The following is a 26599-nucleotide window of genomic DNA, read 5'->3' as shown; positions in this document are numbered from 1 at the left end:
AAGAGCACAGCAGGATGATGTAAATTCCACTTCCTTTAGGTTTTAATGGAATTACAGATGATCCACTGCTACAGCCCTCCTAATGACACCCTTCCAGGAAAAAACCACCTGCACCAGTGGGTCATGCACCCACTGTCAACAAGGACTCAGCATCATCGCTTGGTGACGAATCCCACAAACAAAGGGAGCTTACTGGGCTGCCAGAAGGGCCCCAGCCACAGACCAAAGAAGAACATGGAGTCAAAATGCAATGGAGTCTGACTTTAAAGGCACGTTCACCTGCAGACCCACAAGACAGATTGAAACTCACTTTTTCAGCGTCTATACCAAATAATTCATAAAGCCACAAAACAGTACTATCCAAACCTACACCATCAGTTCAGTTCAGTTCAGTCGCTCAGTCGTGTCTGACTCTTTGCGACCCCATGAATCGCAGCACGCCAGGCCTCCCTGTCCATCACCAACTCCCAGAGTTCACTCAGACTCACGTCCATCGAGTCAGTCATGCCATCCAGCCATCTCATCCTCTGTCGTCCCCTTCTCCTCCTGCCCCCAATCCCTCCCAGCGTCAGAGTCTTTTCCAATGAGTCAACTCTTCGAATGAGGTGGCCAAAGTACTGGAGTTTCAGCTTTAGCATCATTCCTTCCAAAGAAATCCCAGGGCTGATCTTCAGAATGGAGATCAAAAACAACAGAATGATCTCTGTTCATTTCCAAGCAAACCATTCAATATCACAGTAATCCAAGTCTATGCCCCAACCAGTAACGCTGAAGAAGCTGAAGTTGAATGGTTCTATGAAGACCTACAAGACATTTTAGAACCTACACCATACCATTCACAAAATTCATAGAGCAAAACAAACCAGTATTTTTTTTTTCCACTGACCTAGGACAGATTGCTACTTATTCTGTATACTTAAGGGCTATTTTTAAAGCGAGATCTTTTTTTTTTTCTTTTCTTTTAAAAATAAGTTGACAAGCACTGCAGCTTCCATCTCCACAGCTCCGAGCAGTCTATGTCTTCCACCAGATTCAGACCCCCCTGGGCAGTGAAAACCCCGTCTCTGTGCAGTGTCATGAAGGTACACTCGTGAGCCCAAGTGCATTTAATGTTTCAGAGTGCTTGTGGACACCTCAGCTGTTGCTTTGGATTCCACATGCTGGCACTGGTCCACCAGCCGCTGGAATTCAGCCAATTTGAAGGAAGACAAACCTTTATTTGGGGTTTTATACAAAAGGCAAAATACAACTTGTAGGAGGTGCAGTACCATTTTGAAAATGGCTACAAGACAGCGTGGATGGTGAGATGACCGTTCATCTCTGCGACAAGAAACTGAGTAAACCATCTGTATGCTTTTAGTTTATTATACTGCCAAGAAGGCATTCCTCAGAGGAAAGTAGTTGTCTCTGGTTTAAAGAACTAGACAAGATAGATTTGGGCTGTGTCTTGTTAACCTCTAAGACTTCATCTAGAGGGTAGCACTCTAAGACTCCATTTTTCAACTTGAGCCTATTCTAAGATGCTATGAAGTTCTGGGTTTTAAACTGAAGGGCAGAACTGCATCCGTGGACGTGACTGAACACTCGCAGTATCTGAAGGAACCCTCCACACCCTCGTGACACCACAGAGAGACCACTCCCCGGTTCTGAAATAGACATATGGAAGCACACACTCGATTCTTCATGGCAATGCCATTAGGAAGCATTTGATGAGAGAGAAAAGGGACTTGAAATGCAGCTTGGCTGCTCCTATCCTGTTGACACAACTAAAAACGTTCCAATACAAAAGCCTCTCAAATGCTTGCCACTGTCACGGACAACAGCCCTGATTCACTGGCTTCCAGACAGGTGGCAGATCTTCACAAGAGTAAGCACACGAGGGCAACCTTAACTCCAAAGGCAGCATTCACCTCTCGCGGGAATCATTTCTTTCTCCCGGGAATTTTATATTATGAGTTCAAGAGTCAGTGGGTTCAGATCCTAAAGGATCTGCAAGTACACTTGAGAGAATGCAGGTAGCCTGGTGACCTTTCCTGGAGACAGTTCAGATGACCTTAACTAGGATGACATATTCTCATAAGATGCCTTCCTCTATAGGACCCGCGCAGAACAGGAGCAACCCCTGGGGACCTGTTTCTGTTTGACGGTCTCCATGCAGACTGAATTACTGCTGCTCATGACCTTGAGCTTAAAGGCGTCCTCTCATCTCTGCCACCAGAAATGAGAATTCCGAAGAACGAGATAGAAACCTATCTTCTGAGAGAGACAAATTTGAGAATTCTAATCCCATGCCTAACGAGTTATGTGATGACTGAAAGAAGCTTTTGGTAATAACATTTAAGCATTTCTGGTTCAGGGAATAATAAAAGAAATGTGTGGGGAAGTCATCCTGGCTTATACCTGAGTTAACTTGAATTTTATACCAACGAAAACAGCCTGTTTGTGAACTATCAAACAGACATTGTGCATCTTCTTTAATTATTAAAGAAAAGGGTGCACTGACCAGAAGAAAAGATGATCTGTGTTAAAAATAAAGATTAAATGCCTCCCAACCTGGGACACCAATGTGGGTCCTCCTTCCATGATAAAACTCCCTTCCCAGGTGCCAAGGCCATACTGACTGGCTCTGTACGTGCCAATCTGATTTTCTTGGAACCTTGAAGCAATGTATTCTTGACTTATTTGATATTCTTTGTTCTGACAAGACAGAAAACTGCTGGCAGCCCTGCTTTGGAGCACACCCTGAGAGAGTAATCACAGAAGCTGTCTTCTGGGCTAGGCTCCTTGTGCTCGGTCGTGTCTGGCTGTTTAAGACCCTACTCAGTTTGGCTCAAATAAAACTTTCTCCTATTCCTGTTATTGTCTGTTTATTATTTTCATCAATAGGTATTACAGGAATAGCTTGGACATAGGGTTGTTGACTTGATGATGGTGACTGTGACACAGATACTCCCTCCAATATCCTACACATGAAGAAGGTCACTGCGGCCATCAAATCTCTGGACAGACTTCCCAGGCTGAGATGACGGGCTGGCTGGCCACTGAAAACCCAGGAGGATCAGTGCACTGACCGTCTGGCCCAAGCTGACCCACTGCAAGTCAGGGGCCAAAATTCAGGCATCTCTCCAGCTCCAAGAGTACTGTTTGCTGTTGACATGAAGGGGAAGAGCGAGACGGGTTTGCTACCGCTGTCTACTTGGACTTCAAAAATGTAAAAGTCTTCGGTTAAAGTCAGTCAAATAAAATAAGAGGATAACAATGCAGAGAGATAAAAGGTACTTCAGTGACAAGCTAGGGGCTGTGATAAAAACCAGCTTCACTTAAGAGGTTTTCATTTTAGTTAACACACGTCCTGTGAGTTTAGTAGTAGTTATCTCGTGGTGGTTTTTTGCAGTGGATCCTCAGGCTTAAGAAAAAGGTTAACAAGAAAGAAAACACCATACATCTCTTTCTACTCCCTCCAGGGGCTTATATGGTTGGTTAAAAGTTTTTAGAGCAAGAAAAAAAGAGTTGGTGAAAAAAGAATGCAGATGTAATTTAACAGCAAAGTGATAGCCAAGCAACATCTCGGCTCTCAGGCACACACATTCACTGTTACCAGAAAACTGAGATAAGTTTGGAACCTCCCCCTCTAATGTTTGTTCATTTCAAGGCCAACAATGGAGCACACCCCATTAAAATCACACTTATCCTTAATGAATACAAATTTACTCTAACAATTTCAAAAGTATAGCTATAAAACGTGAGCCACTTACCTCGCTCTAGAACCTTCTGTACTTTAATATGATTAGCACAGAATCCGCTATACAGTTTAAAGTGGTCCGCATAATAAAGGAAAGAGCCTCCGAGGGAAAACAGCAGTTTCTAGAAAGAGAGGGAAAGTTACATCAGACGTGGTTCATTCGATGTCTGCTGGCTCAGCTTGGCATCTGACCGCTTTGCTGTCTCCACGGTATTCGTCTTTCAGACACCAGGGCACTGTGCTTCAGGAAGGCATTGACTGAAGCCAGGGAGCGCCATTTGCCCAGCTGATGGACGACAGCCCAGGCATGCCTCTAGTAGATCTTCAGTCTGACTGAAAAGTTTCTGGCAGCAGAGCCTCTTGACACAGTGTGCAGGCAAGGACAAGAAAGAAAGTTCTATCTAAAAAAATACATCCGACATGACAGGATATAATAATCTGAGAGGCTCATTAATAAAGCCAGCTCTGCCTTACTTAGGACAAATGATGCTCGCCGTGTATTTCCTTAGTCCCTTTCTACTGTCTTCTGCCTTTCCCTCCCTAGAAGGACCTCATGGAAAAAAAAATGAAGTGGCTCCAGTCATGTCCAACTTTTTGTGACCCCATGGACTGACTATAACCCCCCAGGCTCCTCCGTCTGTGGGATTTTCCAGGCAAGAATACTGGAGTGGATTGCCATTTCCTCCTCCAGAGGATCTTCCCGACCTAGGGATCAAACCTGGGTCTCCTGCATCGCAGGCAGACTCTTCACCGTCTGAGCCACAGGGGAGTCCTCTTGCCAGTCACCAATGCCTGCTTGGAGACAGGGCTCCATAGAAAAGGATGCTCTCTCGCAACAAGCGAAAACCTATGCTCTCCTCCCAAAGTCACATGACCACAGAGATGCAGAATCAGATGCAGGAGGTGCTCTTTCCTCAGCAGCACTTGCCCTGCAGAGCCTTGGGCAGAGCTGAATAGGGAGCCCGGACTTGTCAACAGCAGGCAGACTCCATAAAAGCTGGACTGCCCAGACACCTGATTCCCAGAGCATTTACTCGAGGGAAAAGCAGAGCCTTTTTTTGCCACCTGCCAGAGGAATGGCAACACAGAACTTATCTTTTCAACAGTCAAGGGACACCGCTTTCTCTTCCAGGGGAGAACTCTGCACCGTACCCACCTCTATTTGCTTTAAACCTACATCTACAATACTTACTCTGAACTGCGAGGGGGTTTCAAGTATGTTAAAGTCAGACGACGCTGAAATCCCATCCTCCAGGGTCTCGAGAAACACCTTTTGAAATTCAAGCATCTCTGGCAAGCTTCCAAAAAGTGACTCCATCTGAGTGAAGACCAGGATTTGAAAAGAGGGTGTTAGCGATGAAGATCTAGACACCGCTCTGAACTCCCAGATGTACAAACGAACCACAGTCATTCACCAAGAAGGAGACAGAAGTAAATCCTTTAAAGAAGACAGCGTATTCATGAGGGGACAGAGTTCATACACAGAGGGTCATATACATCTCTGGTCCCTGTAATTCTAGAATACGTTTTTAAGGGGATGTCAAGTTTTCAGAATTCAAATTGAGGGGTGGGGTGTGGGGTTGGCGGGGAATGGAAGTCAGTAAGAAAGAATTAATAACTGTGAGTTAACACTAAAAAGTCACATATTAAAAGGTAATTTGGGTCACACCTTCTACTACAAATAGGGCACAGTCGCTCTTAACTGCTGCCACTGTGCTTCAGGGGACAGAAGCCACATAAACAGCTCTGCAGGAGGCCACGCCTAGGTCTCTCCAAAGATCCCTAAGTCTCTACGTTCCTTTGGGACCACTAGATAAAATCTAGGAGGTCTACTACAGTCCCCAGCCTTTTGGGGGGACCAATTTCACGGGAGACAATTTTTGCACAGCCAGGGGTGGAAGGGAGGGGATGGTTCCAGGATGATTCTCACAAGGCGTGAACAATCTCAATCTCTCGCATGCGCAGTTCACAGTAGGGTTCTCATGTCTATGAGAATCGAATGCCCCACTCATCCTTCAGGAGGCGGAGCTCAGGCGGTAATGCAAGCAATGGGAAGTGGCTGTCAATACGGATGAAACTTCACTCGCTCACCTGCTGCTCACTCCTGCTGTGTGGCCCAGTTCCTAACAGGCCGTGGACCAGTACCGGTACCATGGCCCAGGAGTTGGGTGACCCCTGAACTAAAGGCAAGCAGAGACTAACCTGTGGGTCGGTGGACTGAGTGAAGGAAGTTATTTACCTCATCTTGGGTAAGAAAGGTCTCACTCTGAAGTGGCTCCAAATATAAGTCGAAGAGGCAGCTCAGATCCTGAAAGACAAAAGATGACAGTCTTTAACCCGTGAGTCTCCAAAACACCCAAGCATTGCTCTGGCCGCACCTTGCACTGGTATTAAGAACAATGACGCTTATGTCTGGTTGAGAGACTTGGCCCTGAAGCTGGTGGTTCCTTGCTCACCTAATTCAAAGAGGTTAACAGCACAATACAATCAGCGTCTGCATTCCACATTTTTCTTTATGGCTCGATCACCTACTCTGCGTATTTGAATGTTTTACTGGCAGAGCCAGGATCTTTCAGCTGCTCCAGCAGGAACACTCCTTTCCCTGCAGAGAACTGAGGTTTGGCCAGGAACTTCTGTCAGGCGTGCCCATGTCTGCCGGCCAACCCGGCTTCCTCCTCTGCCTCAGGGAGCCGGGCGACGGCTCCAGCGTGGACAGCTGAGCTGAGGAGGACAGGACGAGGTCTTGGGAGCTCTTCAGCTTCACGCATTATCAGAATTTCAAACTCCCAAACTCAAGTGCAAGAAAAATTTTCCAGAGATGAACATCATGATGTTTACCATCTAGGCCATCTTTGAGTCTTCACTAAACCTGGGCTCTGACAGCACAGAATAGTGGGAGTTGATGTATTTACAAAACTCTTTAGATAAGTTTTGTTTTGTTTTTAATAATTTGAAGCCAAGTTCAGTTCAGTTCAGTTGCTCAGTCATGTCCGACTCTTTGCGACCCCATGAATCGCAGCACGCCAGGCCTCTCTAGAGATGGGAAAGATTTTTTTTTTCTTGTTCAGTGATTCTGAAGAATTTTGAGTCACAGAGTATTAGAAGTAGGTGACTACATCTGACTCCTCTTACAATCGAGAAATCCAGTTCTGGAGAGCTTGCTAAGGTTAGAAGCCTCCAGAACCTTGTGGTGCAGGTCCTGGGAGCAAGTGACCCTGAGGGTTTCACAATCAAACGGCCCTGGTCTAACCAGCCTCCAAGAACCCCACAGCAGCTGCTTCAGAGCAGAGAGAGGTGGGCAAGTTCCTGGAGCGTCTCTCAGGGAACACATGAGCGCTGCAAACTCCAAGTCAAGTGCAGAGGTGCAGGTTACAGGACAAGTAGAAGTCCATGTTCAATGTCAGCAACAAAAAGAAGTTAAAAAATAATGTGTGTGTGCACGCACATGTGTGTGCGTGCACACGCACGAATCACAGTAGGTACCAGGTGCTGGGTCTTTCATCAGAGGCGGTGCTGGGCCGAGGTCACTCGTGCCCATGAGCAGTGACACACTGAGGCCGGCCGCCCTGAGCTGCAACACGGGGGCCCAGGGGAGACGACAGGCGGGGTTCTCGCAGAAAGAAAGGAGAGCCGCCCTTTTTATTCGCTTGGCCCACAGCATCCATTTCGGTCCCAGACTAGGGTCACGATGCAGTGACCCTCCTGGATCCAGTGCTCTAGCAGTTAAATATACCGACAACAACAGGAATAAAAAGGGGCTTGGATTCCACTCTCAACTGTGCCCTCGGCCCTGCGGGTGGGCGCTCCTCAAACATCATCAAGTGGCCACAGTGCCCGCCCTGCTGGGCATGGCCACTGTCAACTCCCTGGACATGCACTTCATCTCCCCCCATTCGATGCAGGATGAGACATGACAGGAAAGGCCATGAAACTGCCATCTCTGCCGCTCTCCTTTGTCCCCTGCGCTTCTCCCAGGCTGCCTCGTTCGTTCTCCCAAAGGCCCTGGGTGAGGCTCTGGCAAAGTTCAGATAAAATGATAGTGATGTTAATAAATGGCAGAAGCTCAGATATGTCTGTGCAGAAAGGTGAGAGCGTGTGTGTGCACGCTGGCACATGTGCCAAAGCCTAATTCAGAACTCAGTGTGTTAGACCTGGGACAAGAATGCCCCTGGTCTCAGACCCCATGAGGGGCTCGGAGCAGGCCGCCCAAGGCCACACCGGCAGGTGGAGGCAAGGCCAGGCCTGGATTCTGCGCCTCTCTGCTGCCAGCAAGTGGCCGAGGAAGCGAGTTTAAAATCGTTTCAGCAAATACTTCAAGCAAAAGAACTCTGTCTTCTCAGGCACCCGCATTTTTTTGTAAAATGTTTCCCAAACTACTAACTGGAGCCCCTGAGATAAATAAATGATCTCCCTGGGTTGTGAAAGGCCCAGCCGCTGCTCTGTGTGGTGGCTGGGGATGCCCAAGTGATGCCCAGTGCCTCCCCTGTGGGGCTCTGGCCTGCACAGTGATGCCTGTCCTCTGGGGCCCATGCCAGCAGCCGCTTGCGAACACACTGCTCCCTGGTTCCTCATCACCTAAAGTGATCTCCGTCCCCCTTTCCCTAAACCAGTGCAGGTTCCCTTCCCACAGATTGCAAATGACAAACTAGAACATCTGTTTCCATAGTGAACGCTACCTTGGTAACAGAATGAGCGGGGATTCTAAATTCTGCAAGCCCGCTCAGCTCCTCCACCCTCTCGCCCTCCCCGGCAGCAATTTGCCACTTCAAGGAGCAGGCATCTCCCTGGTGAGTGGCAGGGTCCCGGGTAAATACAGCCAGGAGCCCCTGCCAACATACAGCTGGCCATCACAAGAGGGGAGCAGGGAATCAGGACGGCATCTTCTGTTACCTTCACATAGGACTTCTCTGTGTCCATGAGCTCCTGGATGACTTTCCGGAGGCGATCTGCATCAGAGAGGTGGCGAGCCAGTGGCCTTGGAGCAGGGTCCTGACCCTCCCTTGGCCCTTCCATGCCGTTGGCCTGGGTGTCGTTAAAATTCCTACACAGCGCAGTGATCTGCTCAGCACTCTGGGAGGGAACAAGAGGCACAGGACGTTCTCCATCATTACCTGCCACCCACCAGGGACACGGGGGCTCTCTTCGCCCAGTGCCCTCTTGGGAGTCTCACAGGACATTGATCGGGGGCATCCAGCTTCGGTCATCTCAAACCCTGCTGGCTACCACTCAAGGTTCCAGTCGTGAAGATACAAACTTACACTTGTTCAGTACTTACCCATGACACTTTTCCACTTTCACAGAAGCTGTGTGACAGACACTTCTTTAGTGTTGAGACTAGAGAATAAAGCACTGAGCTAACCCTCTGCTCTACAATCAAGGTCAAGGCTCTGTGAGAGCACCATGCAGACAGACTCCTTTGGTCCACTCTGTCCCCTCCATGGTTGATGGAACGGAGCTCAGTCACCCATACTAAACAGCCCTGGGAGACCCAGGAAAGGGACAGCAGTGTCAGGAAGGCTGGATCACAGGGAGCTTGGAGTGCTCCCCACAAATCCCCCCTTGGAGTTATGTAGCCTTGAGCCAAGTCCCAGTGTGAGGAGTTAAAGTGTGAGCTGCTGCCTCTGCTAGGAATGGGAGTAGAGGTCAGGTCATGTAGGAAAGATAATGTCCCTATTCCGACGGGGCACAGAGCCCACCAGAGCGCACAGGTGGGAAGAAAGCGATACAGCAAAGCCTGCTGAGGTCCATGGGAACCTTCAGGGAGGAGGGAACCTTGAGCATATTCTCAGCAGGAAGTAGTCATGTGCCGAACTCAGGACATGGGGGAAGAAAGGCTTCTCATTCCAGGATGCGGGAAGAGAATCACACAGATTAAAAGACAAGGAGGAGTTGGAATGTCTGTGAGGATGAACAGCCTTCTATAAGAGTTCCTGCTTGGGTTTAAGCTCAGCATGCAAAGGCTTCTCTGGGAGAACCCATTTGTATATTCCTGCCAGAAGCTAGTGGTTTAAATTCTCAAATATGTCTCTTCCTTTTTGCCACCACCTGCCTGGAGCATCATCAGATTACACACAAAATCTCTCTTTTACTTCTCTTTCTTTCCATTCCTGCAACACACAAGATCCAGCCCAATTTACCACCTGCCAGCCTGGCAACTAGTCAAGGGCAGGAGCCTGCCTTTCTTTCTCATCACCCGCAAGGGCTCGGTGTTGAGTCCACGGCTGTTGGCACTGATGTAGGGACTGAGTAACAAAGCAGCTTAGTCCTAATATGCGTGGTCAATATCCACCCATCCTTAACAGCTCAACTAAAACTGCTTTCTTCAGCTAGACGTCTCCATACCTGATCTCCATCACTGTCTCAGGTAAAAAGGTGAACCCGTCGGAAGCCCCTCTTCATTCTCACTGAGTTCATTTTCTTTGCTTGGATATTTCAGAACGCTAACAACTCACACAAGCATACAGGTCAACGTCAGTGGCCAATTTGTTACGAAAACTGTCACCTGACCCGCTGAAGTGGCTCAAAGTAACAGCAGGACACCTGCCCTCCCTTCTGCTCTGCTTCCCTATTCTACACCCACCTCCCCCCAAAACAGTGTCTTTATATGATGGAAATAAGACAATCAACATTGACACACAACACTGATCTTCTGGCTAGACTTTCAACTAAATCCAGTGGGAACCAACCGAGGACCTGCTCTGTCTCCAGAGAAATAGAAACCACCCCCTGCACAGGAAGACAAGACTCGCCAAGGTAAGAAATGCCGAAGCTCAGCCTGCGGCAGACTGGGAACCAGCACAAGCTTGTGTGGAACAAACAAGAAATGTGACATCCGTGAAATGAATGAGAGCGCCACGTTGAAACAGGCTGTCTGGAAGGCGTCAGTGAAGAGCGGATTGTAAATGCTCCTGGAAGGAGCATGTTCCAAGGGAGAACCAGAGAACAAGCCAAAGGCACGAGGAAGATGGAGCCCAGTAACGTAGAACCCAACTCAAGGTGGGGGTGAAAGCGAGGCCCCCTCAGATGTCTACGAGGAGAACGCCCAGACTGCTGGCCTCTTTCAAGTAACCACTTCTCTCGTATTTTGACATGAATCTTGGTGCAAAAGTTAAATGAACCAAGTGGCAGATACTAAGCCTCCAACCAGACACACCGACACATCTGAAGTAATTCACTTCTAAAACAGTTCAAGCACGTGTAAGCACTAACGAGTCTCCTTGGATATACACAGCACCCCTTGTTTCTGTCCTTAACTGTAACACAAGCATATTGCTGGCAACACCTGTCAGAAGATGTTCACATTCAGGGTAAACTTTGAAAGAACAAGGAAACAGACTAGCAAAACGGTATTCATAAACCTATTTGCAGGGCAGGAATAGAGATGCAGATACAGAGCACAGACGTGTGGGCACAGTGGGGGAAGGAGAGGGTGGGATGAACTGAGAGAGGAGCATTGAGACACACACATTAACATATATAAAACAGACGGCTGAAGGGAAGATGCTGTAAAACACAAGCAGCCCAGTCCTGTACTCTGTGATGACCTAGAAGGGTAAGATGGAGTAGGGGATGGGAGGGAGATTCAAGAGCAGGGCGACATATGTATACTTAGGGCTGATTCATGTTGCTGTATGGCAGACGCCAATACAATATTGCAAAGAAATTATCCTCCAATTCAAAATCAATTTTAAAAGAAAAAGAAAACAGATGTGGATCTTAAGGCATTGATTAGAATGCAACTTGATCTCTCAAAATGTCTCATATCATGTTTGAAACAACCAGATCTCAAGGTTACTGAAGAAACTCCTAACTGTTCGGTCATGCCCTAGAAGCCTAACGACACAGCAAAAGCCAAACAGAGCAATGCAGCCAAAAGGCAGTTTTCAAAAGGAGATGGCAACCCACTCCAGTATTCCTGCCTGGAGAATTTCATGCACAGAGGAGCCTGGCGGGCTGTAAAGTCCATAGGGTCGCACAGAGTTGGACATGACTGAAGTGACTTAGCACAGCACATAAGAAATACTCATGGCTGGACCAAAGGAATCCAAATATTTGGGGCCCCAGGTAGGAGTATTTTTTAAAAGCTCCTCAAGTGATGCTGATGTGTGGCTTGCATGAGAACTACTGGTCTACCCATTAGTAGAGCGAGCCTTCTGCTTGCAGTTCCTGGGAGGATCACGCTGCCCCAAGGCTCTGCACTGAAGGATGGCCACGTAAAGCGTGTGTGGACCGAGCTCACAGATAAGAGGAAATAGATCAAACCTGTGACCCTGGTGTTCTGCGTCTGGCTCCACTAACAGCTAAACAGCCCAAGATAATAATACTGAGACTCTCAAGTTCACTTATTTGAAATCTCTATACTGTTATTTGCACCACAAGCTCTGACAATACAATTTTGCAACCCTGAAAAATAACAGTTTTGGGGGCTGTAGAATCCACATTAATAGCTCGCATATACCGTATAAAATAAGATCTGACAAAATGCACCATAAGTGAAATGGCAGCTGGTGAGATTGCAGCTTTCCTTGCTGGGATGTCGAAACTCACACCTAACAATGCAGTGTTAAAATAACGAGATTTTAAAAATAAAGTATCTTGCCATCTTAGAAAATCAGAATTCATTTTAAGAATACTTCTGGTGAGTCTAAGTTGGAAAAGCAAATGTTAGCTGAGAGTTTCATAGAAAATGTACTTCTGAAGATACCACAATGAAGTGCTACAAAGTCACCTCAGGTATCGTCTAGGGAAGTCATGTACGGATGTGAGTTGGACCATCAAGAAGGCTCAGGGCCAAAGAACTGATGCTTTCAAACTGTGGTGCTGGAGAAGACTCTTGAGAATCCCTTGGCCAGCAAGGAGATCAAATCAGCCAATCCTAAAGGAAATCAGTCCTGAATATTCATTGGAAGGATTGATGCTAAAGCTTCAGTACTTTGGCTACCTGATGTGAAGAGCCGACTCATTGGAAAAGACTCTGATGCTGGCAAAGACTGAGGGCAGGAGGAGAAGGGGACGACAAAGGATTAGATGATTGGATGGCATCACTGACTCAATGAACATGGATTTGAGCAAACTCTGGGAGATTGTGAAGGACAGGGAAGCCTAGCATGCTGCAGTCCTTGGGGTCATAAAGAGTCAGACACAACTTAGCAACTGAACAAGGGGAAGGCTAGGAGTATTATCTGGGATCAAAAGGAGGCTGAGCCACTAAAAGGGGAAGGATCACTATAACTGTGTTTGTAGATTGTTCTGAAAGAGTCTCCTGGTTGGTTATATTTCACTTCCTCTGTTCTTAGCAACAATTATAAAATCAAACTGTTAAAAGGTAGGATTCTGGGTGAATTTGATGAGCAGTTTCTAGAAAGAGTGACTACTCCAGTTGGGGTATTTTCACATGTACACGTGGTAATGGAGGTAGGAAGCTCAGACAAGATGGAGAGGAGCTGAGTTCTAGCCCTGGCTCTGCCCTGAGTCCTCCAAGCATCGGGGATAAAACATTTCTCTCTTCAATTTCCTTCATGATGAAAGAGAAGAAGCATTACAACTCACCCATCAAGTGACCCCTCCAGTTGCCAGTCAGGCCAAGGAGGAAAGGGAACTCACATTTGTTGAGCACTTGGTGTATGCAAGGGGGTGAGGGGTTCTCGCGGAACTCACGGGCATTGAGTCTTCACCGTGTGACACACGAGACAACAGCTGAAGGGTGGGGGGTGGGGGACAGGACCTTGATGGCACAGGACCCGCATCCTCTGGAGCTGTCTGCACAGTGCTGACCGATCCCGGAGTAGCAGGCAGATCATGGGCAAAACAGACTTGCTCCTCTGGTGGCCTCTGCCCACCATGCAGTCAGGGCTCTCCTGGCCCCAGGAGAATCCAAACACACCCCGGGCGTGCCCAGGATGCAGCCACAGCCCTCCGGAGGTCGCCTCTGCTCCCCCACATCTGCACACAACTGTGATTTCTGGTAGGCTGGTCCCCACTCCCCTCCACCCCTAGGAATTCTGCCTTGAAAGTAGGGACAGATGTTCACACATCAGGGCTGAGTGTGCATGTGGATTCAGCAGCTGGACAGTGTGTGCTTGTTCAGAACAAAAACAACACTGGACTTTGAAACTCATTCTAGTATTCTCTGGGGCTTCCCTGATAACTCAGCTGGTAAAGAGTCTGCCTGCAATGCAGGAGACCCTGGTTTGATTCCTGGGTTGGGAAGATCTGCTGGAGAAGGGATAGGCTACCCACTCCAGTATTCTTGGGCTTCCCTTGTGGCTAAGCTGGTAAAGAAGCCACCTGCAATGTGGGAGACCTGGGTTAGATCCCTGGGTTGGGAAGATCCCCTGGAGAAGGGAAAGGCTACCCACTCCAGTATTCTGGCCTGGAGAATGCCATGGACTCTAGAGTCCATGGGGTCACAAACGTCGGACACGACTGAGCGACTTTCACTTCACTTCACTAGTATTCTCCAGTTCAGAGTGATCAATAAGACCTTCCCTGGTGGCTCAGTGGTAAAGAATCTGCCTGCCAATGCAGGAGACTCGGTTGGGAGGATGCCGTGGAGTAGCAAATGGCAGCCCACTCCAGTAGTCTTGGCTGGGAAATCCCATGGACAGAGGAGCCTGGAGGGCTACAGACAATGGGGTCACAAAACAGTCAGACACGACTGAGCAACTGAACAACAGTGATCAGTGCTGAGAACCTTGGGTTCATCAGGGGCCTTGCCTTTTATAAGAGAGCATGAAACTGATCTTTTGTTTATGAATTCACTTTTAAAACTTAATGAAAAGTTCCCTCTAAAACTATGTTGTTTAAAAAGGTAGTGATATTGACCCCCCAAAAAAGTTTCTTTTCAGGTTTTTAAGGTTTCAGTAAGCTGATCCCTGCTTGAAAGAAATGGTAAAGAGTCTGCCTGTAATGTGGAAGAACGGGGCTCAATCCCTGGGTCTGGAAGATCCCCTGGAGAAGGAAATGGCAACCCCCTCCAGTATTCTTGCCTAGAGAATTCCACGGACAGACGATGAGGTCACAAAGTGTCAGACACGACTGAGCACTAAACAGCAAACATAAATAAGGAATTAGAAAAGGGAGTGGCGACCCACTCCAATATTCTTGCCTGGAGAATTTCCTGGACAGAAGAGCCTGGTGGGCTACAGTCCATGGGGTCACAAAGAGTCGGACACGACACAGTGCTAAGACATACACATAGATAAGGAACCTCAGTCAGGACCTCTCAATTAAGTCACTCTTCTGTGTTTGCAACAAAAACAAAAGAGTAACTATGTGAGGTGACGGGTGTGTTAATTTGGCTGTGATAATCATCACATATCAAATCCCGTTGTATACCTTACATATATATAATTTTTAATTGTCAACTATACCTTGATAAAATTGGGGAGGGGAAGACAGCTAAAACAGTTATCCTTGGTTTTGGGTCTTCAGTGTGTGAATAAGGACACTTGCTATCCTGGATTAGCTGTGTGATGTGTTTTTTTTTTTTTTGAGGAGCCCCATTTCTTGGGAATGGCAATAAAATCGCTCAGGGTAATGAAGTGCCCTGGCCCTAGATTCTCTTTGGAGGAAGGCAGGGCTGAAGCCTCTTTCTCAAACAAGCTTGAATCCCACAGGTGCCCTTTTTAACCTTGATCCAGCTCAGTGCTTTTCATCCGACACACCAGTGCTCCTCCTGGCCTGGATTAGTTAAGATCAGCTCCCGCCCCCACCCCCCAACCCCAGAGCATAACCACTCTGATGTCTGCTTTGCCCTTGTTTGAAGACATTACTACCTGAGGCTTTTCCATTTCCCTGTGGGTTTTGGAACCTAAGATGGGATAAGTACATCACATTATCCAGTTATTCCGGAACATTATTCCAGGACAATGGCTGTGGTTTCGTTTTGTTGTTCAGTCACTAAGTCAGTCGTGTTTTATGACCCCGTCTACCGCAGCACGCCAGGCTTCCTTTTCCTTCACTATCTCCCGGAGTTTGCACAAACTCATGTCCATCAAGTTGGTGATGCCATCCAACCATCTCATCCTCTATCATCCCCTTCTCCTCCTGCCCTCAATCTTTCCCAGCATCAGGGTCTTCTCCAATGAGTTGGCTCTTCACATCAGGTGGCCAAAGTATTGGAGCTTCAGCTTCCACATCAGTTCTTCCACTGAATGTTCAGGACTGATCTCCTATAGGACTGAACTCCATGAAATTTCACTGCCCTGTGCCTTGCCAGCAGCTGAGCTCCACCCCACCTTTCTGGGCTCAGGTTTCAATCCTGTCCTCATTTAGAGGCTTCAGGTACCACAAACTCGTTTGTCAAAGGCACCTGTTTGTATGACTTAGACTCCAGAAACACTTCCAGCCAAAGAAAAAAGGTCTGAAGGTGCTACGTAATTTGGGGAATAGTTCATAGGGAAGCGCTCCAAGGTGAATGACAACACTTGCAGCGTGCTTCACTTCTGAAGGCCTGGTTCAGAGGAAAAGGACGTTAACTTCAGGGGGAATCAGTAACAGACACAGTCAACCTGCTCCTAAACGGGAGGACACCTCACGCTGCTTAACTGGTTAACTGGTCACACACAATGTGATCAACGTGGCAGACCCCCAGCTGCCACCCACGTCCACCTCTCCCTCCAGCCGTACAGATCAGCTCTATGCTGGGCCACTGACGTGGACCTAAATCCTAGTCTGAGTCATGCCCACAGAGTCTCATCCTGCCTGCCTGCTAAGTCGCTTCAGTTGTGTCCAACTCTTTGTGACTCTATAGCCTATAGCCCACCAGGCTCCTCTGTCCGTGGGATTCTCCAGGAAAGAATGCTGGAGTGGGTTGCCATGCCCTCCTCCAGGGAGAGTCTCATCCTACCAGAACACTAAGCAGGAGAACCAGAGGTTCTTCCACAGGCCCTGCTGTCAGCCCTGGGTCAGTCACCAGCGGTCCTCGGGGACAGTCCAGGTCTGGAGAGGCGTGGCTGAGTGGCGCATGCTCAATGCGCTCAAACAGATGTCCCGGTTCACTGTCTGGAAGGTTGCATCAGTAAATCATCTCAGAGTGCAGCTAGGGAGTCAACTGTCCCAGCCCAGCAATCAGTTAAATCAGAAATGCTCCCTTGGTGGAAAAAAAAAAATCTAAAAATAGTACAGAGGACTTTTCAATTCATGCTTTAATCGACTTTAGTCTCTAACTTACAGAAAGCTCTGACATTAATCCCAAATGCTCTCAGAGAGAACCCAGAAGCAACGCTGATGGACAGAGTCAGACGACGGACCCCAGGTGAGCTGGGTCCCCCACGGGCAGGTCCAACCACAGACATCCTGTGCCACCCCACCTCTGCCAGGTCAGGATTCCAGGGCCACACTCTGCTCCACGCTCAGAGGCGGCTGGCAGGGCCCACAGGCAGGAGCGAGGGCAGTCCAGTCCAGTCTAGCCTAGGGAGGGTCTCAGCAGAGGGCGAGAGAGGAAGGGGAGAAGAGGGGTGTATTCAGCACTGTGCAGAGTGAAGTGAGACGATTATTTTTATATTTGGGGACAATCATTCACTTTATGGGGTTTCCCAGGTGGCATTAATGGTAAAGAACCTGCTTGCCAAAGCAGACGTGATGCGGGTCCAATCCCTGGGTCAGGAAGATCCCCTGGAGGAGGGCAAGGCAACCCACTCCAGTATTCCTGCCTGGAGAATCCCATGGATAGAGGAACCTGGCGGGCTAGGGTCCATGGAGTCCCAAAGAGTCAGACACGACTGAAGCGACTGAGCACAGTACATTCACTTTATAGAGATACAATCCTTGGATTAAAAACTCTAGAGAAATGACCTGCGATTTCCTCGTACTTCCCTCAAAATGATACAAAAAGGATGAGAAAATGCTCACAACCTTTATTTTCTAGACCAGATAGTTCTATTTCTAAAGGCAGAATGGAAAGGTAAAACATAAAATTAAATGTAAGTGTGTCAGATGAGTGTTGTTTTATACTGAAAGGTAAAAGAATTAACCTAAATAAATGATGGTGCAAAAATGCAATGAAATCTATGCAGCAGTTACCAATGACGGGAAGGACTGGCATCTGTTGACCAAAAGAGGACATGGTTTACTGGAAAGGGAAGAAGTCAGTCTGCATTTTTTAAAGTAACTTGTATGTATATCTACTACATGGCAACCCACTCCAGTATTCTTGCCTGGAAAATTCCACGGACAGAGGAGCCTTGTGGGCTGCAGTCCATGGGGCACAGAATCGGACACGACTGAGCAACGGAGCACCACATGTAAACATCCGTGTGTGGATTTTTTTAATGGAAAAATATAGGTCATGATGGAGAAGGAAATGGCAACCCACTCCAGTACTCTTGCCTGGAGAATCCCATGGACAGAGGAGCCTGGCGGACTACAATCCATAGGGTCGCAAAGAGTCGGACACGACTGAGTGACTAACCACACACTCAGGTCATAAATTCAGTTGTTAACAGCACATTTCAACTTATTTTAATTTCTGTCTTATCTATATTTTCTCATTTTCTAAAAGTGGTTTAATTTTTTAAAGAAATTTCTTAATAGAATCCTTTCCTGATGCTTTCAAAAAGTGATTTAAGGCAGACGCGGGCTGAAAACCGTTCCGTTTCTAAGAGGACAGGGTAATGGAAAGACTGACACAGTCCCTGAACTCAGGGTGCCCAGAGATCGGCTGGGAAGACAATCTGGGAGTGAATCAGTCAAGAGCAATTGGTACCCAACGGCGTGGGGTCTATGGGAACAGAACGGGGCGGCCTTCTCTGGTCGGAGCAAGGTCAGGGAAGGCCAAGGTGGAAATCAGGATGACCTCAAGGGAAACAAAGTTACCCATGCTAAGCGAAGTTCAGGGCTGGGGAGGGTGCCAGGAACTGAAGGCCAGTCCAGCCATGGCCCACGGCTGAGTCAGGTCATGTGGGATGTGGCAGGAGCCAGAGGTGGGGGCCTTGCTGTCAGGGACTGGGGGACAGAGGAGACCCACTTGGAACGTGTGCAAAGGGTCCTGACATGGCCCCCAGGCCGACCCTGTCACCTCCTGGGCACACACCCTACAGCAGGCAGCAAGGTGAGGGGCTATGATGGCTCAGAGAGGGCCACCTGAGCTCAGCCCTACCTGAGTGGGAAGCTCCCACCAAGGGCCTCAGCATACGCTCTGGGCAATGCTTTCTGAGACAGTTACTTCTTCCAAGACTGGAGCCTTAAACCCATAGTCCCTGGGTGACCAACATGGGCAATCCCCAGCACTGATTAACTCCTCCCTGACGCAGTTTTGGGTACCTGTAAATCAGGGGTCGTGTTTCACAGGGTCGTTGAGAGGATTCCATGAGGTCATTTTAAGGTTGTGAAAATACTTGACAAGAGGGCAAGGGATGCAGAGGGCCTCCAAAGAGTTCTATCAGGCACAGGCAGTTTAACTTTCTAAGTTCTGTTATTTTTACAAAGGTAGGAAGAGAAACTTCCTCTGAGTTCCCTGAAGGGAAGACCAGAAAAATCAAATGGTTTATTTGTTAACTTTTTACTGAGCTCCTCCTCCATGCCATGCTTGGCTCTAGGTGCTAGAGATGAAGCCTGAACACAACAGAGGAAAACCCTGACCTTCACACAAGAGGAAGGGCAGAGAGAGGTGACAAGGACTCTACAGATGACAAAAAGTGGCACCCACAGCGTCTGGACAGAGGCGGAGGGCCCTGAAGAAAACCAGAAGTTGAAAGTGTTAGTCACTCAGTCGTGTCTGACTCTTTTGTGACCCCATGGACTGTAGCCCACCAGGTTCTTCTGTCCATGGGATTCTCCGGGCAAGAACACTGGAGTGGGTAGCTGTTCCCTTCTCCAAGGGATCTTCCTGACCCAAGGATTGAACCTGGATCTCCATCATGGTACGCAGATTCCTTACCATCTTAGCCACCAGGGAAGCCAGGAGAAAACCAAACCAGGGAGGCTATGGAGGGCCAGTAGGCTGGGTAGCCGCTTTAACAAGTGGGCAGAGGAGATGAACTTCACCTTCAAAGATCGGAGGGAGAGAGGGAGTGGCCGACCAGCGGGAAGAGCAGCCTTTGAGAAGGCAGAGAGCGTCTGCGTGGCACGTGTGTACCCAGCGGTAAGGGCCTGTCCTCAGGCGGCACACCCCGGGAAAGGCAGGTCCGATCCCCCGCCCGGAGGTGGGTAAGCGCCCCGCGTGTGGCTATGGGGCTCCCAGGCCAGAGTCACCCCCTCGGGGAGGGAGCTGCTGATCCAGAGCCTTTGCGAAACAGGCCGGCTGCCTGCCTTCTGCTTGGTTTCCTTATTTAAAACTGGAGTTTGATCTGAATTCAGAAACGAAAAAGATGCACGCTGTCTCAGCCAAGGATGCTTCAAGGGCCAGGGCAGCATTTCGACACAACCAAGCACTTCTTTCACATAAAATATTGGGTGTTTCAATATCGCTTACGTATTGGGTTGGCCAAAAAATTTTGGAAAGCCTAAACAGACTTTTTGGCCCACCCAGTAATTTACCAAAAAAAAAAAAAAAAAAAAAACGGTTCATCCTATCCAATAGATTATATGCCAAGTACTGCATTCTCTCATTTCCATTTCTCACCCAGAGAGATAAGGCTTACTTCTGATACATAGTTAAACTTGTCCATCAAGGAAGATGCATGGAAGCCAGAAATTTTCCTTCACTTCTGAGTGCAAAGATGGTAAAGTCTCCTACATACGAACCTCCCAGCTAAGACGTTCAAAGAGGCGAACATGCATCTATTTCCGGCCAAGGAACCAGAGCCTGTGCCATCGGCGTCCCCTGTGAGTGACACTGCAGCCGGCCCTCCGTCTCCTATTGCTGACGCTCCTTCGGCTCTACCATCTCCCACATCCTCTCCCTCCGGCAGTCAGTAACTCTCCTTGCCTGTTCACTCGGTGCCAGCCCCTGTTGACCAGCCATTGTACTGTATTGCTGAACTTTTCAAGGTACTGTCCTGTAAGATTAAAAATGCTTTACTTTTTGTGTTTGTTTTTTTATGCATGATTTGGGTGAAAGGTATTATAAGCCTATTATAGTAGACTGCATGCTATTTCACTTTAGTCGTGTCAGACTCTGCGGCCCTATGAACTGTAGCCTGCCAGGCTCCTCTGTCCATGGGATTCTCCAGGCAAGACTACTGGAGTGGGTTGCCATTTATTATAGTCCAGTATTATATAGCCAAGTGTGTTAGTTGGGTACCTAGACTAACTCTGTTGGATTTAAGATGCTCTTGGAAAGAAAGTCATTCATATGTCAGGGGCTTGACTGCAAAGAGACTGCAACGACCTCACTCTGAACCAAACAGATGCAGGGGTCAGCAAACCTTCAGGCCAAACCCACCCTGCTCGCTGCCACTGAGGATACAATTTTATTAGCACTCAGCCTTGCTCCTTCATCGGCCTATGGTCAATCGCTGCTTATACACTGAGATGCAGAGGTCAGTGGCTGCCAGAGCCTAACTTACTTACTACCTGGCCCTTGACAGGAAAAGTCTGCCAATCCCTGATATAGAGAGATGAATCCAAAGGAGGAAGACTCCTCTTCTGAAATTAGGTCTGAATTCAAACTTGAAAAAATCCTCTCAAACTTTATTCTAAATTTTCAGTGAGTAAACTAAAATGTATATTTTTAAAATGACTTCTACATGGCAATTTTCTGGAGACTCCAAATAGCACCTTAATTCCCATAAGATATAAACTGTCTTGTATAATATGCTTTCAACTGTGTCAAAAACCAAGGGAACAACACCTGCGTGCTCACCTGGCTCAGATCCAGGCTTGGAAAAATGACTCAGATTCTCTTTAACAGTTTTTGCTTTCTTTTGTGTGGCTTTTTGATGGATGGGAGAATTCAGTCTGCTTTTCCTGTGACTTGGGGCATTAAAACCTATATTTCATTTCTTTCTATGATTTTACCACTTAACATTCATTCTAAATATGTTAGTCTAACTCAAGAAGTCTCTCAACCCCTATCTTTCAACTCATTTTTTGGGAACACACACACTTGCCTATGACTTATCCATCAACACTACCCTCGCCCACGTTCCCAACCAGAGGTATTTATCTCAGGTCTTAGCTCCCTCTTAATTCTCTTCCCTTTATTTTCTCTCTCTTTTGTTCTGATAATCACATAAATTCATTTAAACTTGTATATTTACAGTAACTCTCCCTCTAGTGGTTAACGTTTTCATTGAACACTATTATTCTAGTTGGTTTTGCTTACAGATGATTTTTCCAAACCCAACATTTCTATTCAAGAGTTGTGTCTCTAACTTTATTCCTGGCCACCGATAATATATTACTGAGCATTTTTTGCAGCAAAGGTCTTTAAGTGCTATACAGTCCAAGAACGTACTGAGATATTTTTCTAACTTTGTTGCTGTATTTAAAGAGAAAATGTGTCAATAACAACACCAGTTGTAATCCAATTCTGGACAGACTAGAGCTTTGACAAATCTTTGTTAGCCTCTAGTTTCCTGGGCAGGCAGAGTCTCTACTATAAACAGAAGACTGAGGATGACACAGCTGAATCTGGAAGGGGACCCTGCACACTGCTGTTCAACAGCTCAGGCTGGGTCTCACTGCTGCGGACAGCTCTGCCCAGCTACCCAGCCTGGACTGTCCCCCAGCCAAGCCCTCTCTGTGGATTTCTAGTTGGAATCCACATGGGTCCCCGGTTGCCTCACCTAGAAAAACAAAAAGCTGGGCAATACCTGCTCCCCAGCTGCAGACCAAGGCCTAAGAGCCATTCTAAGATGGTCAGGAAGCTACAATTCAGTTGCTCCTATTACAGTTCCCTGATGACATTCCTTAGGCATCTTAGATCAGCTTCCTATCGTAGTGTTACATCTTAGCTGGCTCTAACTGGTTAGCCTGGTCTACCTTCTTGGGCCTCCACACTCTTACAGACCCCTCTTATCTGTAGGGAAGTGGGGGGGCTGGGGGACTTCACAGAGCAAGGACCAATACCATCATCTTGTAATCTGCCCTTCACTGCTCTTTTTTTAATTTTTTTTTTTAACCACACCGTGTGCCATGTGGACTCTTAGTTCCCTGACCAGGGATTGAACCAGTGGCCCCTGCAGTAGAAGAAGGGACCACCGTTCTTAACCACTGGACCACCAGGGAAGTTCCATGCACTTCATTGCTTTTAATTCATGTTACCCCGCCAATGTCCAACTAGTCCTTTTATTAAATATCATTACTGTTGCCATATGATAATTTTATCTCAGGAAATATTTTTGTAGGAATCCACAAGATAGACAAGAGCACCGTTTTTTCCTGCAATGTTTCTCCCAACACCAAAGAAAGACAGCAGGAAAAATAGCAAATAAAGGAGAAGCAATTTATTGCATTTATTGTTTATTTACAAATAAACTGTTTCTTTTAACCTTTTGAGGATGGGTTTTATTTTGGGTCTACATAAACTCTACAAGGAGTGAGCTCCAATGGAAAAATCCAACATGAAAAGGTATGTTCAGATCAGCAAAGTTACAAATTACTGGAGAAATGTTCTCTAGGCTTTACTGATGAAAATAACTCACTAGACTCTCTGCTTTATGCAGATATACCCAAGGTAGGAACTCTCAGCTATCAAGGTACTGAAGATTCAGGAAGAAATCACCTAACCAGCCCTGGGAGAGCAGAGGGTTTCTGTTTAGATATAAGTGGTCTTCTCTCTGTACTTACTTACACCTTCACGATATACTTTTAAAGATTTTTTCCTAAAGACCAATATCTACTTTTTATACTGTATGATTTTAATGTTAAGGTTATCATACAGTGGCAGATTTTAAAACATGAATTGTATCTACTGAAATAATTTTTGGAGGTAAAAATATTCACATATGGCCTGCCCCTAGTACAAAACCGCACAAATTTTTTAATTTGATAATAAATTATCAAACTAATTACTAGTCAGATGCAAATATCAGATACTAGTACTCGGAATTCTGGGACTTGAGAACTCTTCTGCAACAGATTTCAAATTTGCTGACATTAACAACTATGGGAATTTCATTATAACTCTATGAAATAGTGTTTAAAAGCCAAAATCAAAAACAATATCAAAAATAACACATCTACGCTGCTTAACCGTGTTTGTAAATTAAGCCAAAGAACTAAAAAGTTGTGTCCGGATTTCTAATGTCATACCTGCAACTGAACAAAGAGAGTTGCTCTGCTTTTAAATCTCTTGTATTTAGAGGCACTGTTAATTTATCTGGTTTTCCCCTTTCACCTCTAATCAGCACCATTCCCCTTACTGGGTGTGGTAGAAAGAACAGGCTTTAGAAAATGACAGAGCTGGGTATGAACGCTGGCCCCCACTAACTGGACCTTCAACTAACTTCTCCCATCTCAGTTCTCTCAGAGTAAAAGGGGCTCATGATATCTAACCAGTAGGGCTGCTGCGGAGAAAAGGGGTCTCAATGAGATGCTGTGTATAAAATTCACAGTGACACGAAGAGCCAAGTTATCGCATGCCGAGGGCAGTTCACAAAGTCATTTCACTTCCATGAACCTGTCATGGAAATATAATCTTATTTATTTTTTTTTTTTTAAGCAAATAAGGATATAAGGACTCGGGGTAAGGTGGTTTTCCCAAAGCCCACAGACCGGGGAGATGGAGCTAGTCTCCGGCACTCAGATCTACCTCCTGTCTCCCCCTGCAAGAGCAAGAGATCACCTCTGCTCTTCAAATGAGCTCAGCAGGGGATGGAATTCTGATAGGGAATCTCCTTATTTTTCTTATATATCCCACCCTCCTAATGTGAACTGCAAACATGTGGTTGGAATAGCCTTGGCCCCAGGGATGATCAGATCCAACTGACGGTGACAGCAACTCTCAGCGGAGGGAGGAGCCTGAGACGGGCAGAACGCTGTAACCTTCTCCAGGAGGAACTGAGCCGTGGCTGCTCCGATCGGGACAGGCAAAGGGGCCGTGAGCTGATTTGGGGGAATGAAGGAACCACTTTCTTGCCTGAATTTGGTGCAAATTATGAATCCTAAAGACCTTCTCTGGGCATTTCCACTTCATCACTGACAATCTTGCTGTGTCCATCAGAGCTGACACAGATGCACAGCAAACCGAGGTGGCCCCACTGCAGCTTCAGGAGGGGCAGCCCGCCCCCTCCCCATATGCCCCCTGTCCCGCACGAAGGCCGGTGCCTTCTGACACTGACTTCCAATGACAGCGACTCCACGAGGTTTCATCATCCAGGACACCCCACACTCACTCATGAACATGGGTAGGGACTTACGGAGAGAGGGTCCAGGTGCTAGAATTTGTCTGAAACCTGCTGCATCCCCTTTTGCATAAAAAGGCCTAGATTTTCAATTCTAACGTTTGCCTGAAAATAACGCTTGAAATTTGGTTTCCAAAAAGTTGTACACTTGGGGCGAAAAAAATAATAAAAATGTAAAAAAAAAAAAAAATCAAAGTATTTGTTAAAATCCTGATAACCTTGATTGGACACAAGTAATGATAGAACCATCTGTCTTGAGTGCACACAGGCACACACTTCTGTGGCCTCTTGCTGCTGCTGCTAAGTCACTTCAGTCGTGTCCGACTCTGTGTGACCCCATAGACGGCAGCCCACCAGGCTCCCCCGTCCCTGGGATTCTCCAGGCAAGAACACTGGAGTGGGCTGCCATTCCCTTCTCCAATGCATGGAAGTGAAAAGTGAAAGTGAAGTCGCTCAGTCGTGTCCGACCCTCAGCGACCCCATGGACTGCAGCCTACCAGGCTCCTCCATCCATGGGATTTTCCAGGCAAGTGTACTGGAGTGGGGTGCCATTGCCTTCTCCTCTTACTTGTAGTTTAAATTTTTTTTGCTGGATTTTAGCAATGTGATCATCCAGTCTGTTACATTACTCTGGATTGCTTCTTATTAACAGGGTCTCAAAATAGTCATCTCATATGGAACAGTGCCCACCTCATACACATTTATCTGAGACTTTAGCACCAACCTATGCCTAAAATCCCTTGTAGCTCAGATGGTAGAGTATCTGCCTGCAGTGCAGGAGACCCAGGTTGGAACCCTGGGTCAGGAGGATCCCCTGGAGCAGGCCATGGCAATCCACTTCAGTATTACTGCCTAGAGAATTCCATGGACAGAGGAGCCTGCTGGGCTAGAGTCCATGTGATCCCAAAGAGTCGGACACAACTGAGCGACTACACTTTCATCTCAAAAATCTAGCCCTAAGTAACAGAAATGAAGTAATAACACATAAACGGGGACGATGTCCATGTTAACAAATGGTTTAGCAATTCTGATCAAACTTCTAGAAAATACAAGCTGGTAAATACAAAGTAACCAAAGCCATGCTTCCCCGGGGTGAGGAGAACAGGTGACACAGGGAAGGGGCGTACAGACAGACAGACACTCATGCAAAAGCGAGAGACAGAGACGGCGTGACTATTATTCAATGTAAATATAAAACATTTCTGTATAACTGACTCACTCTGTGGTATACCTGAAACTCACACAGCACAGTAAATCAACTATCCTTCAATAATAAAACTTTTTTTAAAAGCCTCAGACATAGAAAATTGTTTTTAAGTCTCACCCGAGATTACTGATTTGATCATCAGTCTTTCCATCTTGGAAAATCGTCTATAAAATCATGACATTCAACGTCTCGCATCTCGCAAAGCTACTAAGAGGCGAGCAGAGGATGCCTGGACCCACCCGGATGCCCAGAGCCCCCAGGCCATGTGGGGGGGTTGGGACAGGCTTCTCATCTGACTGTCCTTTATCTTATGGTTGCTGAACTGAGAAGGAAATGGCTTCTAGTCTCCAAAGCCAGCTCAAAACAGCTTGAGAGGAGGAAGACAGCAGGACTCCTCAAGCTATGCAACACTGGTAGCTT

At 47.1% G+C, this 26599-nt stretch overlaps 1 protein-coding gene across 6 annotated transcripts in view; it reads right to left on the bottom strand.

Moving 5' to 3' along the window:
• Positions 1-26599, bottom strand: part of TIAM2 (TIAM Rac1 associated GEF 2) — a 236767-nt gene that overhangs the window by 13244 nt on the left and 196924 nt on the right. For all 6 annotated transcript variants that reach the window (XM_015472916.3, XM_059889963.1, XM_024997095.2 and 3 more), the window contains 4 exons: positions 8633-8812; positions 5982-6050; positions 4935-5060; positions 3756-3864 (listed from right to left, as the gene is read on the bottom strand). In XM_015472916.3, coding sequence (XP_015328402.2) covers positions 3756-3864; positions 4935-5060; positions 5982-6050; positions 8633-8812 — 484 coding nt within the window. The remainder of the gene's footprint in view (positions 1-3755; positions 3865-4934; positions 5061-5981; positions 6051-8632; positions 8813-26599) is intronic.

Source organism: Bos taurus, chromosome 9 (genome assembly GCF_002263795.3).
Source record: "Bos taurus isolate L1 Dominette 01449 registration number 42190680 breed Hereford chromosome 9, ARS-UCD2.0, whole genome shotgun sequence".
Taxonomy (NCBI): Eukaryota; Metazoa; Chordata; class Mammalia; order Artiodactyla; family Bovidae; genus Bos; species Bos taurus.
The sequence above is the reverse complement of the archived record's forward strand: the minus strand, read 5'-3'. Positions and strand labels throughout refer to the sequence as shown.